At 52.5% G+C, this 12,233-nt stretch overlaps 1 protein-coding gene across 3 annotated transcripts in view; it reads left to right on the forward strand.

The window, feature by feature from the left end:
- Dlec1 (DLEC1 cilia and flagella associated protein) overlaps positions 1-12,233 on the forward strand; it is a 52,970-nt gene that overhangs the window by 35,150 nt on the left and 5,587 nt on the right. For 2 of the 3 annotated variants that reach the window (XM_042282042.2, XM_076577325.1), the window contains exons 20-30: positions 871-1,024; positions 1,654-1,764; positions 3,347-3,477; positions 3,938-4,120; positions 4,936-5,006; positions 5,413-5,564; positions 6,820-6,938; positions 7,349-7,419; positions 11,568-11,764; positions 11,845-11,952; positions 12,044-12,169. In XM_042282042.2, the coding sequence (XP_042137976.2) occupies positions 871-1,024; positions 1,654-1,764; positions 3,347-3,477; positions 3,938-4,120; positions 4,936-5,006; positions 5,413-5,564; positions 6,820-6,938; positions 7,349-7,419; positions 11,568-11,764; positions 11,845-11,952; positions 12,044-12,169 (1,423 nt within the window). The remainder of the gene's footprint in view (positions 1-870; positions 1,025-1,653; positions 1,765-3,346; positions 3,478-3,937; positions 4,121-4,935; positions 5,007-5,412; positions 5,565-6,819; positions 6,939-7,348; positions 7,420-11,567; positions 11,765-11,844; positions 11,953-12,043; positions 12,170-12,233) is intronic. The other variant, XM_042282043.2, reaches the window with a different exon arrangement.

Raw genomic sequence — 12,233 nt, forward strand, 5'->3', positions numbered from 1 at the left:
CACTGCTGACTTCCTCCCAGGCTCTTGCTCAGCTAACATGGCAGCCCAGGACCACCTGCCCAGGGAATGGTGCTGCCCACGGTGGGCTGAGCCCTCCTGCTTCCCTTACAGTCTGGACAATCTCCCACAGACGGGCCCCCAGGCCAGTCTGACTGGACATTACCTCGGCTGAGTGCACCTTCTCAGGTGACTAGGCTATGCCAGGTTAACAGTTAAAGTTAACTAGGGCAGGAGCGCCTAGATTCTTGTGGTAGAGACAGAAGAAATTTTTTTTGCACTTGGTTAGGGATAGGAAGAGGTAAGTAACGATTCTGAATTAAACCCAGAATATTCTCCTTAAAGTTTCTCAGATATTTCAAGTGATTTAAAATCTAAGTAGTTTGTTTCTACATGTTAATTGATGAAGAATAAGAATATGGTTATGGTCTGAATGATGATCTTGTATTTTTGCTGCAGCTTTTTGCCAAACTTGTTTTTTTTTTAGGAATTTTGTTTGTTTGTTTGTTTGTTGTTTTGTGTTTTCTTGAGATGGGCTCTCACTGTGTAGCCCTGGCTTGCCTGAAGTTCCCTCCGTAAACCAGGCTGGCCTGGAACTCACAGTGACTCTCTGGTTTCTGCCTCCTGGGTTCTAGAATTATAAATGTGCTACTCCTAGCTGGTTTTTGTTTGTTTGTTTCTTTGGTTGGTTTGGTTTGGTTGCTTGGCTTTTGTTTGTTTATTATTATTATTATTATTATTATTATTATTATTATTATTATTATTATAAAAGATTCCTCAGGACTTTCCCCAAATCCTCATGCCATTTGTAAATTGGGATAGTTTTATTTTTCCTTTTCTGAGCAACGTGCTGTGTGCTCTCCTGTGTTCCAGCTACCTTCCTGTGTACGCCGAGGTGCAGCAGCCTCATGTGTACCTGCAGAACAGCCATGTGGAGTTCAGCAACCTCTACCTGGGTGTGCCCACAAAGTCAACCATCGTGCTCGTCAATGGCACACTGCTGCCCACCCGGTTCCACTGGGGCCAGGTGACTGAACCCGAGCAAGCAGCAGTAGGAAGCTCCCAGCTTTGGAGACACGTGTGGTCCCCACCCCCTGAATGGCGACCCTCCAGAATAAATGTCCAGCCTCCCTCCCAAAGCCCATGGCTCCACCCACAGTTCGCAGCAAAGCATGGCTCCTTAAGGACCACTTCATCTTGTCTGACCTTTCATGGCTCCGTCTTTAGGACATTCTAGTTCCCTGTCCAAGGAGTTCCTGGTGAACACAGCTGGGACCTCCCAGCCAGCACAGCTCATAGCTAGTCTGCACAGCTGTTTGGAACCTAGTCATAGCAACGCCCCTGTGGTTGACAGTGGAGCTTGCTCTGAGCACCATGAGAGAATCCTCTGTCAAAGGCAGCTGCTTTCTGCTGTCCACCACAGTGGGTTGTTCAGTTTGTCCAGGCAACTCCATGGTGCGGGGGAAGCCCACCATGCTTGGGGAGGAGAGAAGGGTCAACTTCATGGCGGGGGGCAGGGGGGAAGCCCATCATGCTTGGGGAGAAGGCTCTGTAGTTTATTCCTGAAGTGCACAGCTGTGTCTGGCTTGCCGTGTTAGCACTCTGTGTAGAACCTGGTCCATCTGGTAGCCTCACAAGACATCCCGTGTCTTCTAGCTCCTGGGGACTCAAGCAGCCTTGTGCACAGTGACAATCTCTCCCAGACGGGGCCTACTGGGCCCCAGTGAAGAGCGCCAGCTCAACCTGGAATTTACAGCCCATACACTGGTGAGTAAGGCAATTTGGGAGTGCCTTGTGGCTGGAAGTACCCCGTCCACCCACTGGTACTGGTGCTTCCTGGGAGGGCCACAGATCTGCTCCTCATGAGTGGGCAAGAGATCTAATGTATTTGCATTTAGGGTCCTCTTTCACTCTGGACCTTCTTTCTGAGGCCAGAGGGCCCAGAGTAGCTCAGATGTGGTCTGAGGCCCACAGACCACATTGTCACTAGCCCTAACCTTCTCTGGGCAAGTGTGTGGCCTCAGGCAGCCCAACTGTCCACTTTGCCTAGGGCAAAGCCATTTCTCAAGGCAGGCACTGTTCTGGGTGCTACAGGGGAGGCTAACAGGTGATTAGCATCCTCATGGGGGAAGCTCGGATTCTCCCTGGAGTATCCTAGAGGGATGTCTTCTCATCGGGACTTGCTCAGTGTTTGGGTGTTGCTGGCCAGCTCTGTGGATTTTCTGGAAAGAGAAACATCCTCAACCCCTAAAAAGGGTTTCTTCTTTCTTTTTCTTTTTTTAATTTTATGTGCATTGGTGTTTTGCCATGGGTGTCGGGTCCCCTGGAACTGGAGCTACAGATACTTGTGAGCTGCCCTGTGGGTGCTGGGAACTGGACCCGGGTTGCTCTTGGCCACTGAGCCGTCTCTCCAGCCCCTTCATTTTCCTTTTTAACATTTTATTTATTTGTTTGCTTGATTGTTCATTTGTTTATTTATTTGTTTGTTTGTTTGTTCATTTATTGTGGGGTATGTGTACAAGAATGTGTGTGCACACGCCACTGCATGTGGAGGTCAGAAGCCAGCTTTCAGAGCCTTACAGGCCCAGCTCCTAACTCCTTGATGGCAGACATGGGGCCGGTGAGCTTTCTCACACACCTGAGCCTGGGTGCCTGGGTGCCTGGGTGCCAGGCAGATAGGCCCAGGTCTGGCCTGGAACAGCTTCCTGCTGCCCATTGAAGAATGTGACTGCTCCCCGGAAGTTGCTTGAGGAATCTCCTGGATCAGTTGCCTTTCTCCTTGTGTAACAAAGGCAACCTAAGGAAGGAAAGATTTGCTTTACTCATAGTTTGAGGCTACAGGGCATCACGGTGGGAAGCCAGGGCTGCCGGCGTATGGGGCGGCTGGTCACATCGCGTCCGCCAACAGGAAGCAGAAAGAGATGAATGCTGCCACTCAGCTCACTTCTTTGTAGTCAGTCTAGGGCTTTCACCCACAGAATGGGATGCCCACGTTTAGGACGGGTCTTCCCACCAGCTAAACCAGCCTCCGTCACAGGCACGCCAAACATCTGTTTCTATGGTGATTTAAATCCCATCAAACTGACAACAAAGATTAACCATAATACCTTCCTGTGGATATATACAGTAGTATATATGTAGGGCTGACACATATATCCATGAACCTAGAGGGAGGGTCAGCCTCTAAGGGCCTTGTCTGGGCTGGCAGGATGGCTCACTCCTTCACTGGAGGCCTTTCCTCAGAGAGAAGCAAGGCCTTTATGTTGTTACTCATGGTAGTGGAAGACTGTCTGGCCTCATCTTCTGAGGTCCTGGCGCTGAAACTGACCTGTGGATCGACTTCTTGCAGGAAAAGCTGACCGATTTGGCCCTCCCTTGTGATGTGTCTGGCATGGAGAAGCCACTGGCCCTGGGCATCTCTGGGAAGCCCCTGGGACTGCGAGTGACCATCACCATCTCTGTAGAGGACTCTGATGGAAAGTGAGTCCAGGGTAGGGGAAGCCACATGAAGGGCTGGCATTGTGCAATGGTACTGGTCCCCTCTCCTCCTGAGCAAATTCCTGCAGCTGAGAGGAGGCTACCAGGTTGTCACAGGCCTCGCTGCCTCTGCACAAACCACCCTTCCACTCCACGCTGTGTGGCGTGTCTGTACACACGGTGAAGCAGGCAGGAGATGGCAGGGGATCCTCGGTGGGTTTTCCCACATGAGGCCCAGAGACTTGGAACCATGCCACTCTGAACCCACCAGGCATTTGTGCTGTTGGAGTACTCCTCTGGCATTGTGGATTGCAAGAAGGTTGGGCCTCAGGTCTGGCACTCCATGAGGAGGAAGTCCATATGAAGCCGGTTTCAGGGCTACTCCCCCACCCCACCCAGGGTGGCTCACAGGAGCAAGAGTGGCAGATAACGTAGTGCCCATCACATGGGGCAATGCTGTCAGCAGGACACAGTGGCCAGGCCACCCGGAGGAGCTCCGCTTGGACTTTGGCTCGAAAGTGCCACTGAGGACCCGTGTGACTCGCCAGCTCATCCTGACGAATTGCTCCCCGATACAGACCCCTTTTACCCTCAAGTTTGAGTACTTTGGGAGCTCCCAGGACAGTCTGAACAAAAGGACCAGCCTGTAAGTCTCAGTCTCTTCCTGGGGCATTTCCCAGTGGGCACGAGGTCGGATGGGTTCTCCTCATTGGGCCATTTTTATTTTATTTTATTTTTTTGCTTGGAAGGGTAGAGTCTGACCGGTGTGGGAGGGCGAGTCTGTGGCTCGCAGATAGATGTAGGTGAGCACACAGAGGAGATAGTTCTTACAGCCCACCTTGGGGACCCCAAGTTGACCTGTGAGAGAGGCCAAGCTTTTGAATCCTTCTCAGCTTGGCCTTGAATGTGGAGGGCTTCTGATACCAGGTAGGAAAGTTGGGTAAATGAGGGAGAGGATCCTAGACAGAGGAACTGGGGGCAGAGGTGTTGGGTAAGGGCTTAGAAATCGGGCTTGTCCTGGACACTGGCTCATGGGCCTGAGCTGAACGGTGTCGTGAAGTGAGGGAGAACCGTCTAAACCATTAGCTCTGCTCCAGCATGTCAGTGCGTCCTGATGCCAGATGGGGAGCAGCTGGGGAGAGTGGAGCCTGAGGCAAAGGGTGCCCAAGATCTGGGGACCCAGAGCTGGGTTTGCCTCTGGGATAACAGATCTCTGGCTCAGAGATCATTCTGTGGATTTCCTGGGAGACAATTTCTGTTGCTTTAGGGGTAGCCTATTATTATTAGGGGTAGAATTTTAAATTTAACAGAAATGTAAAAAGTGGTGAAGAGGGGGCCCAATGAGCTTCCCTTGAGAGGAGCAGGCTACCTTCCCGTGAGCACAGACGTTTCTACCACGGGCTGCAGCTCAGGTTGTGGGAAGGACTGACTGCTTTGATGCTATTTCCTGTCTCTGTGAAGCCCTGACATGCCCCCAGCTCTGCTAAAGACAGCGCGCATCCAAGAGCACTTGGCCAAGAAACAACAGCTGGGTAAGAGCCTCCAACATGGGGAGTGTTGGGCCCAAGCCATGGCCAGGGTTGGACTTTACATGGCCTTCTGAGGATGTGATGCCACATTTGGGTACCAGCACCCGCCAGGGAGGGAAATGGGGACCGGAGACTCACCCCTCTCAGCGTATTCCTCAGTGACATCCCCAACATGGCAGAGTCGGCATTGGACGTGGTTTTGTTTTGGGGGCTGGTGGCAGCTCACGAGGGAGGGCTTGACCTCAGAGGAGGAACAAGAGGCTGGCCAAGCAGAGCCAGTCTCAGCTGGCTTCCTGATGGGACGGAGGCCATGCAATGGCTCCTCCAGGGCCAAGCGTTGCCAACTCCCGAGGATTTAGCCCTCGCCCTCAACCCAGGGCCCTGACCCTCCTTGTCCTGTTCTCCCCAGACTTTTTGGAGAGCATGTTATCTCACAGGAAAGGAGCTGCTTTCATGCCCCACATTTCCCAGGGCATGCTAGGAGCCTACCAGCAGCTGAGTATTGACATCACAGCCTGTGCCAACATGTGGGGCGAGTACTGGGATGACCTCCTTTGCATGGTAAGGACGTGCATGTAGGCACAGGGCTCCTCGGCTCCTCTCCGCCAGCTGTGGCCCTAAGCTCTTCCACATGCAGCTGCTGCCAGGTGCTGCTCAATCACGTCGGCTGCAGCTTCTGGGGTCAAGACCGAGATGCTCCCAGCAGAGTCCTCTTGTGTGGCAGAACCTTCTGGATCTCTGTGATACACAGGGCTGGGGCCACCATGAGGAGGCCAGGAGAGGGCTGGAGAGAGCAGCATGGAGTCAAGAGAAAACAGTAACAGCTTCCCAGGACTGCGCTCTTATCCAGCTTTCTACATTTGATCATTTTGCTAGGCAGCCTATACACAACACACACATACACACACATGCACACACACACACACACGTGCACACACACACATACATATATGCACACACATACACATACATACATGCACACACATAAATACACATACACATGCATACACACATATACACACACACATACACACATGCACATACATATACATACATACACACAGGCACACTTGTATACACACACACACACACGTGCACACACACATACATACATGCACACACATACACATACATACATGCACACACATAAATACACATACACATGCATACACACATATACACACACATACACACATGCACATACATACACATACATACACACAGGCACACTTGTATACACACACACACACACACACACACACACACACACAGTCTTTAACAAACTAAAAGATATTTAAACAAAGGGGCTGCAGGAGGCCAGAGGCCCTGCAGCTAGTAGGTCAGTGGAGGGTAGCGGGCTGTGAAGGAAGGAAGGGCAGCCCAGGCTAGGGCTGTCTGGTTAGGAACTGGGCAATGAGTGAGGCTGGGCTCAATAGGAACCAAGTCTGGGGACCCTGGGCTAGTTGGACAAGTGGGAGCTTTGCCTAAAAGAAATTCAGTGGTGGGCTGGAAAGATGGCTCAGGGGTTAAGAGCACTGGCTGCTCTTCCAGAGTTCAATTCCCAGCAGCCCCATGGTGGCTCACAACCATCTATGATGAGATCTGGTGCCCTCTTCTGGCCTGCAGGCATGTATGCAGAACACTGTATACATAATAAATAAATCTGGAAGGAAGGCAGGAAGGAAGGAGGGAGGGAGGGAGGGAGGGAGGGAGGGAGGGAGGGAGGAAGGAAGGAAGGAAGGAAGGAAGGAAGGAAGGAAGGAAGGAAGGAAGGAATGCAGTGTCCCTCATTGACAAAGAGCTGGTGTGTTTGCAGGTGGGGGACCTGCCAACAACTGTCATCCCAGTGTATATGGGCGTGGTGGGCTGCCCCATCAGCTCCCTGAGGAATACGTGCTACAGTGTGGCCCCATTCCAGAAGGAGCCTATCATCAGGTACCCAGCTTGAGCCCTGGTCTCTGATCCCTGATGACCCCAGAGCCCTCTGGCTGTTAGTCCGGGTTGTCTGTGCTGCTGGCTCCTGGTTCTCCAGCTGGCCCAGGGGGCTCGAGGGTGGGGCTGTCTTGGGGAAGGGAAGCCTCGGGGGTCAGGGCTAACACTTGTGTGTCTCGGGGGGCTTTGGGGTGGGTGGGTGGACAGTTCCAGACCCCAGGGCTGACGTCAGGATCCATCTGATGAGCCCAGGCAGAATGCCAGCTAACACTCTGCAGCCCGGGGTCTTGGTGTTACTGAGACAAGGACAGGTAGCTGATACCACTCTGGCCCGAGGCCCACCCAGGGCCCTGCTCCCCAAGGTTGCACAGTCTATACTGAGTGTTCTGGCTCAGGCTGCTCTCCCCCTCCAGGTTTGGGTCCCAGATCTCTGGAGGAGACACAGTCATCAGAAACCTCCGTCTGTATAACTCCAGTCCCTGTGGTAAGTTGCTCGTGATGGTCAGGATGGTGTGTCTGGCAGGGAGAGGAGATGGCCTTGAAAGAACTGTCAGCTACGAACAGGACCCAGGAGTCCAAGTGGCCTGTGGCTCTTGAGACAGACGCGGAGGTCCACAGTAGAGATGTGATTGTGTGAGTTCAGGCTTAGGAGAGGGAGGGACTTCCGTCCTTGAGGACGGGACTCATCCTTGCTTAACTTTGTGTCACCAGGGGCACTGTGCCTGGGGACAGACACTTCCAGGGACCTCTTTCCTCAGTCCTTCTGTCAGCAATGCCTGAGTTCCACAGCAGGTGCCCCCCACAGGGGTGGGGGTACTGAGAGAACAGGGGGGAAGGGGTTGTGCCCGGGGCTTCCATCCTGATGGCAGTGTGACCAGTGCTGGGGGCCTTCAAGGAGCCTCTGTACTTCCTTCTGGGGGATTCTTGGTGGGGGTGCATGTGGTGATTTAAGGGAGAGATGTGGACAACTCAGAAACCAGAGGTTTTAAACCCCGGGCCATTCCAAGGAAGGCACAGCCTCGGTGAGAAGCAGGGCTGTGGACCTGCTCCTCGTGGACCCCCGCTGTTCTGAAGGGTGTATTATCAGCTCCGCTGTCACCGTGTATTTCCGATAGCTTTGGACTGTGTTTTTAGCTGCTCTATCATTTGATGCACTTGAGTACTGTATTGAGAGCTGCTGGTAGCAAAAGGCCATGGGAGTATACAGCAGGTGACAACTAGTGTTCAAAAGGTCAACCTATCAGAACCAAGGGTTCTGGTAGAGGACTAAGCCATCATTCAAGGAGTGTTGGAGTTATTGCCTTTTGAATAAATTGGCTGTCTCTTGTTGTAAACTTCTTGTGCAATTACAGCTATGATATCTCCCCATTATCATGTGTTTTCATAAAATGTATATATGTAATCTCAGATTACATCTCAATCTTACGGGCACATAAATCTGTGTGTGGTCAGGAAGATGACTTTTCATTTAGCTGTATAATTTTGATATATAGTAATATACTAGGAGATGCTTCATAGCCAGATCTATTGTCCCATGGTCTGTAGACACTTAAAGCCTGCTTTGTTCCTTTTGCTCAGACTAACGCAGAAAATAATAATCTCTCCTCAGCCTAACAAACTGCATGCATTTAGCTCATTTTTACCTCAGAGCAGGTTCAAACTAGACTAAAGGCCTCTGTAAATAGATCATAAGTTTAAAACTTTACAGTTAATGCACAAGGTTAGAGTCACAGGTGTGTCTACCAAGCTTACTAACACAAAACACCCTAAGGAAAGCCTGCCAGTTCTTCACTTGCCAAGTCTGCTGATGAAAAGCTGTGTCTCAGAGCGCTGTGCCCCCCCTCGCTCTGGTCCTGAGACCTTGGAACCTTGGGTTACCACGGTAATGGCTCTGTTCCTTATCGTCTATTCTAGGAATGAGCCATGACTTTGAGGATTTTGAAACTTTCCTCAGGGTTGCAAGGAGTCTTGGGGGAGATGTGTGGAGTCCGGCAGGAGAGGGCTAAGATCGAGAACTGACTTAGAACGATAAAGTGACCGAGCACGGTGTGCGCAGATTCAGTTGATGTTCTTCGGACTAGCTCAGGGCAGGTGCTGAGGTGACTCTCGTTAGTTCTGGCTCTTCTGCACTCAAGCTGGAGTCTTCTCTCATCCCTCCTTCCGTTGTCCTCTCTGGTCCCTTTAGTTTAATGCTGTCATGCTCTGGAGACCCCTCGCTCTGTGTGAACATGGTTGGCCTCGGTCACATGAGTGCCACTAACTTGCTATCACTTTGATATGATTTGTTTTTGTTTTTTAGTTTTAAAATTAAATATATTTATGTGTCTGTGTGCGAAGGGTCATGTGTGACAGGAGGAGTTGGGGGTGGGGGGGCAGAGGACAATTTTAGGAGTCTGTCCTCTCCTGTTACGTGTGGCTTTGGTAAACAAACAGGAGGCTAAGCTTTTGACAATCCTGAGATGACCTTGTCTGTGGGATTTTCCCCCCTTTGGTTGGTTCTGCAGTTGTAGGGAGTCGACTGAATGTCACTCATGCTAGAGACAAGGTCCCACTCAGTTGCCTAGGCTGCCCTTGAACTCACTCAGGGAAGCCCTGAACTGGGTAGGGATCACAGGCCTGTGTCACGAGCCCAGCTCTTCCCGGACTTACTCTTTGGATTCCCTTCTCCCTCACGGTTTCCTTCCTCACCACTCAAGATCTCTGCACATTGTTCAGGAGGTCATTGTGACTTGAGAAAAAGCAGACAGCAGGTGGACAGGAGATACAAGATCGAGAGCTTTGGGTGGGTCCTGAGGCATTCCTCAGTGCCAGGACCAGTGACACTGGAGGTCCAGAAAGTCCATGCTAATTGACACCGAGGAGGTCACTGGAAAATTGGTCCTGGTATCCGGCTGTGGAGAGGATCTATGGCACAGCCAAGGAGGTGATGTGGCTGAGGGAAACTTCTGTGTGGTGGGAGAAGTCTCAACTAGCTCTAGTGCAGTTGGGAAGCAGCTGGGTGAAGAGCAAGGACAGGCAGAGGACAGAGGGCCCCGCACTTGGTGGTCACTGCTGGGTGGGAGCAGGATGCAGACAGGTGCGGTCTGGGCCGCACTTCTGGCAGATGAAGTGAAGCCACCACCAGCCATGGTGGGACTCACAGGAGGCGTCAGAGGAGAAGGCAGGTGTGCAGGGAAGAAGGCAGTGAGGCAGCCCAGATTCGGGGAGCAGTGGGGTGCACTCTCTTCAGCTTGGAGGACTTGGCCAGTGCTATCTAGAGGGATGGTGCAGGTGGTTCATCCAGAGTTCGGCTTTGCCTCAGGGGTAGAAGGATAGGGGTACAAAGGGAGGTAGAGAGTTCCTGGGAAGATAGCCCTGAAGGAGAGGAAATGACAACAGACCGGGAATGATGGACGCGTGTGGAGAAGGTGCAAAGTGTGGGCCTTGGAGAGCCAGCCATCAGAGACAACCCAGAGACAGGAAGCTGCAGGAAGCGAAGAGAGCCTCGTCAGGCGTTTGGACATGACGACCGGCCTTGTGACCACCCGTGAGGGCTTCGGGTAACTGAGCTAGGTGCCAGAAGCCTGGGAAGAACTACTTGTGTTCCTGCATGTGTCTGTTTCGTGTGCTCACTTATGTGTATGAGTGCATGTATGTTCAGGTGTGCTCACACGAGTGTGCTCACATGTGGAGAAGCCAGAAGACAGCCGTAGATGCTGCTCCTCAGGGGCCGCCCACTTCACTGCTCGATAAGGGGTCCGTGACTGTCCCAGGACTCAGCAGGCAGCCTGGACTGGCTCCACAGCCCCCAGGCCCGTCTCTGTCCTCTCAGAGCTGGGATTTCAAGCGTGTGCTTCCACACCCAGCTTTTCACGTGGTTCTTGGTCCAAACTCGAGTCCTCATGTGTTCAGTGTGTCCCAGTTTGCGCTCTGCTGCGGTGACAAAACCCCATGAAAAGAAAAATCCGCCTTACAGTTTACAGTCCACCATCAAGGAAAGGCAGGGCACAAACTCAAGGCAGAGAGGGACCTGGAGGCAGGAGCTGAAGCAGAGAGTGTGGAGGAGCGCTGCTTACAGGCTTGCTCCTCTTGGCTTGTTCAGCTTGTGTTCCTTTACAACCCAGGACCACCTGCCCAAGGGTGACCTTGCCCATAGTGGGCTGGGCCCTCCCACATCAATCATTAACCAAGACCATTCCCCATAGACATGCCCATAGGCCAGACTGACAGAGGCGATTTCTCAACTGGGGGTTCCTCTTCCCAAGCACCTCTAGTTTGGGACAAGTTGACAGAAACTAACCAGTTCACACAGCAAACACTTGACCAACTAAGCCATCTTCCCATCACCAAGAACTACTTTCTAAACCTGTGGTATTATAAAAATAGTGAGGGCCGGGCGGTGGTGGCACACACCTTTAATCCCAGCACTCGGGAGGCAGAGGCAGGCGGATCTCTGTGAGTTCAAGGCCAGCCTGGGCTACCAAGTGAGTTCCAGGAAAGGCGCAAAGCTACACAGAGAAACCCTGTCTCGAAAAACCAAAAGAAAAAAAAAATAGTGAGGTCCCCCTCTACGGTGAGTATGGGAGAAGAGGGAGGTGGAGGCCAGAAGAAGGCCACCCACCCACTCTCTTTTTTCCTCCATGCTTTCCCCAGACATCCGCCTAGATTGGGAGACCTATGTCCCAGAAGAGAAGGAGGACAGATTGCTGGAGCTGCTTGTGTTTTATGGGCCACCCTTCCCACTGCGGGACCAAGCTGGGAATGAGCTCGTGTGTCCCTCTGAGGGCAGCTCGCCACAGTCCCCAAGTCCCTCCAATATGTCTGCGTCTAGCCATGCAGTCCCCTCATCGGTGAGCCAGAGTCCAGGGCATGTGAGATGTGGCCCGGGGCAGTTGAGCCCACGTGAGTGGCAGGGTCTCCTTGGTAACAGGGTAACTGCAGCAGTGGTGCCAGGACGGAAGAACAGATCATCTCAGTCATCCTGCAGGGGCATGAGGGAGCGCCCTCCAGCACGTACCACATCAGCCCCAAGCAGGTGGTGAGTAGGCAGGGGTCGGGGCTCATTGGTGGAGCTGCCCTGGCCTGCCCGTGAACATGGGGCAGGGCTGAGGCTGCTGCACTCTGGCTAGGTCATCCCAGCTGGAGGCAACAGTACCATCTACATCTCCTTCACTCCCATGGTGCTCGGGCTTGACGTCCTACACAAGGTGGAATGCACTGGCTATGCCCTGGGCTTCATGAGCTTGGACAAGGAGGTGAGCCTTCCCACCTGGCTCGAGGGTGCCATGGCCACCTCCTCTCCCCTGGGAGTCACACTGC

The sequence above is a fragment of the Peromyscus maniculatus genome, chromosome 7 (genome assembly GCF_049852395.1).
Source record: "Peromyscus maniculatus bairdii isolate BWxNUB_F1_BW_parent chromosome 7, HU_Pman_BW_mat_3.1, whole genome shotgun sequence".
In the NCBI taxonomy this organism is placed as follows: domain Eukaryota; kingdom Metazoa; phylum Chordata; class Mammalia; order Rodentia; family Cricetidae; genus Peromyscus; species Peromyscus maniculatus.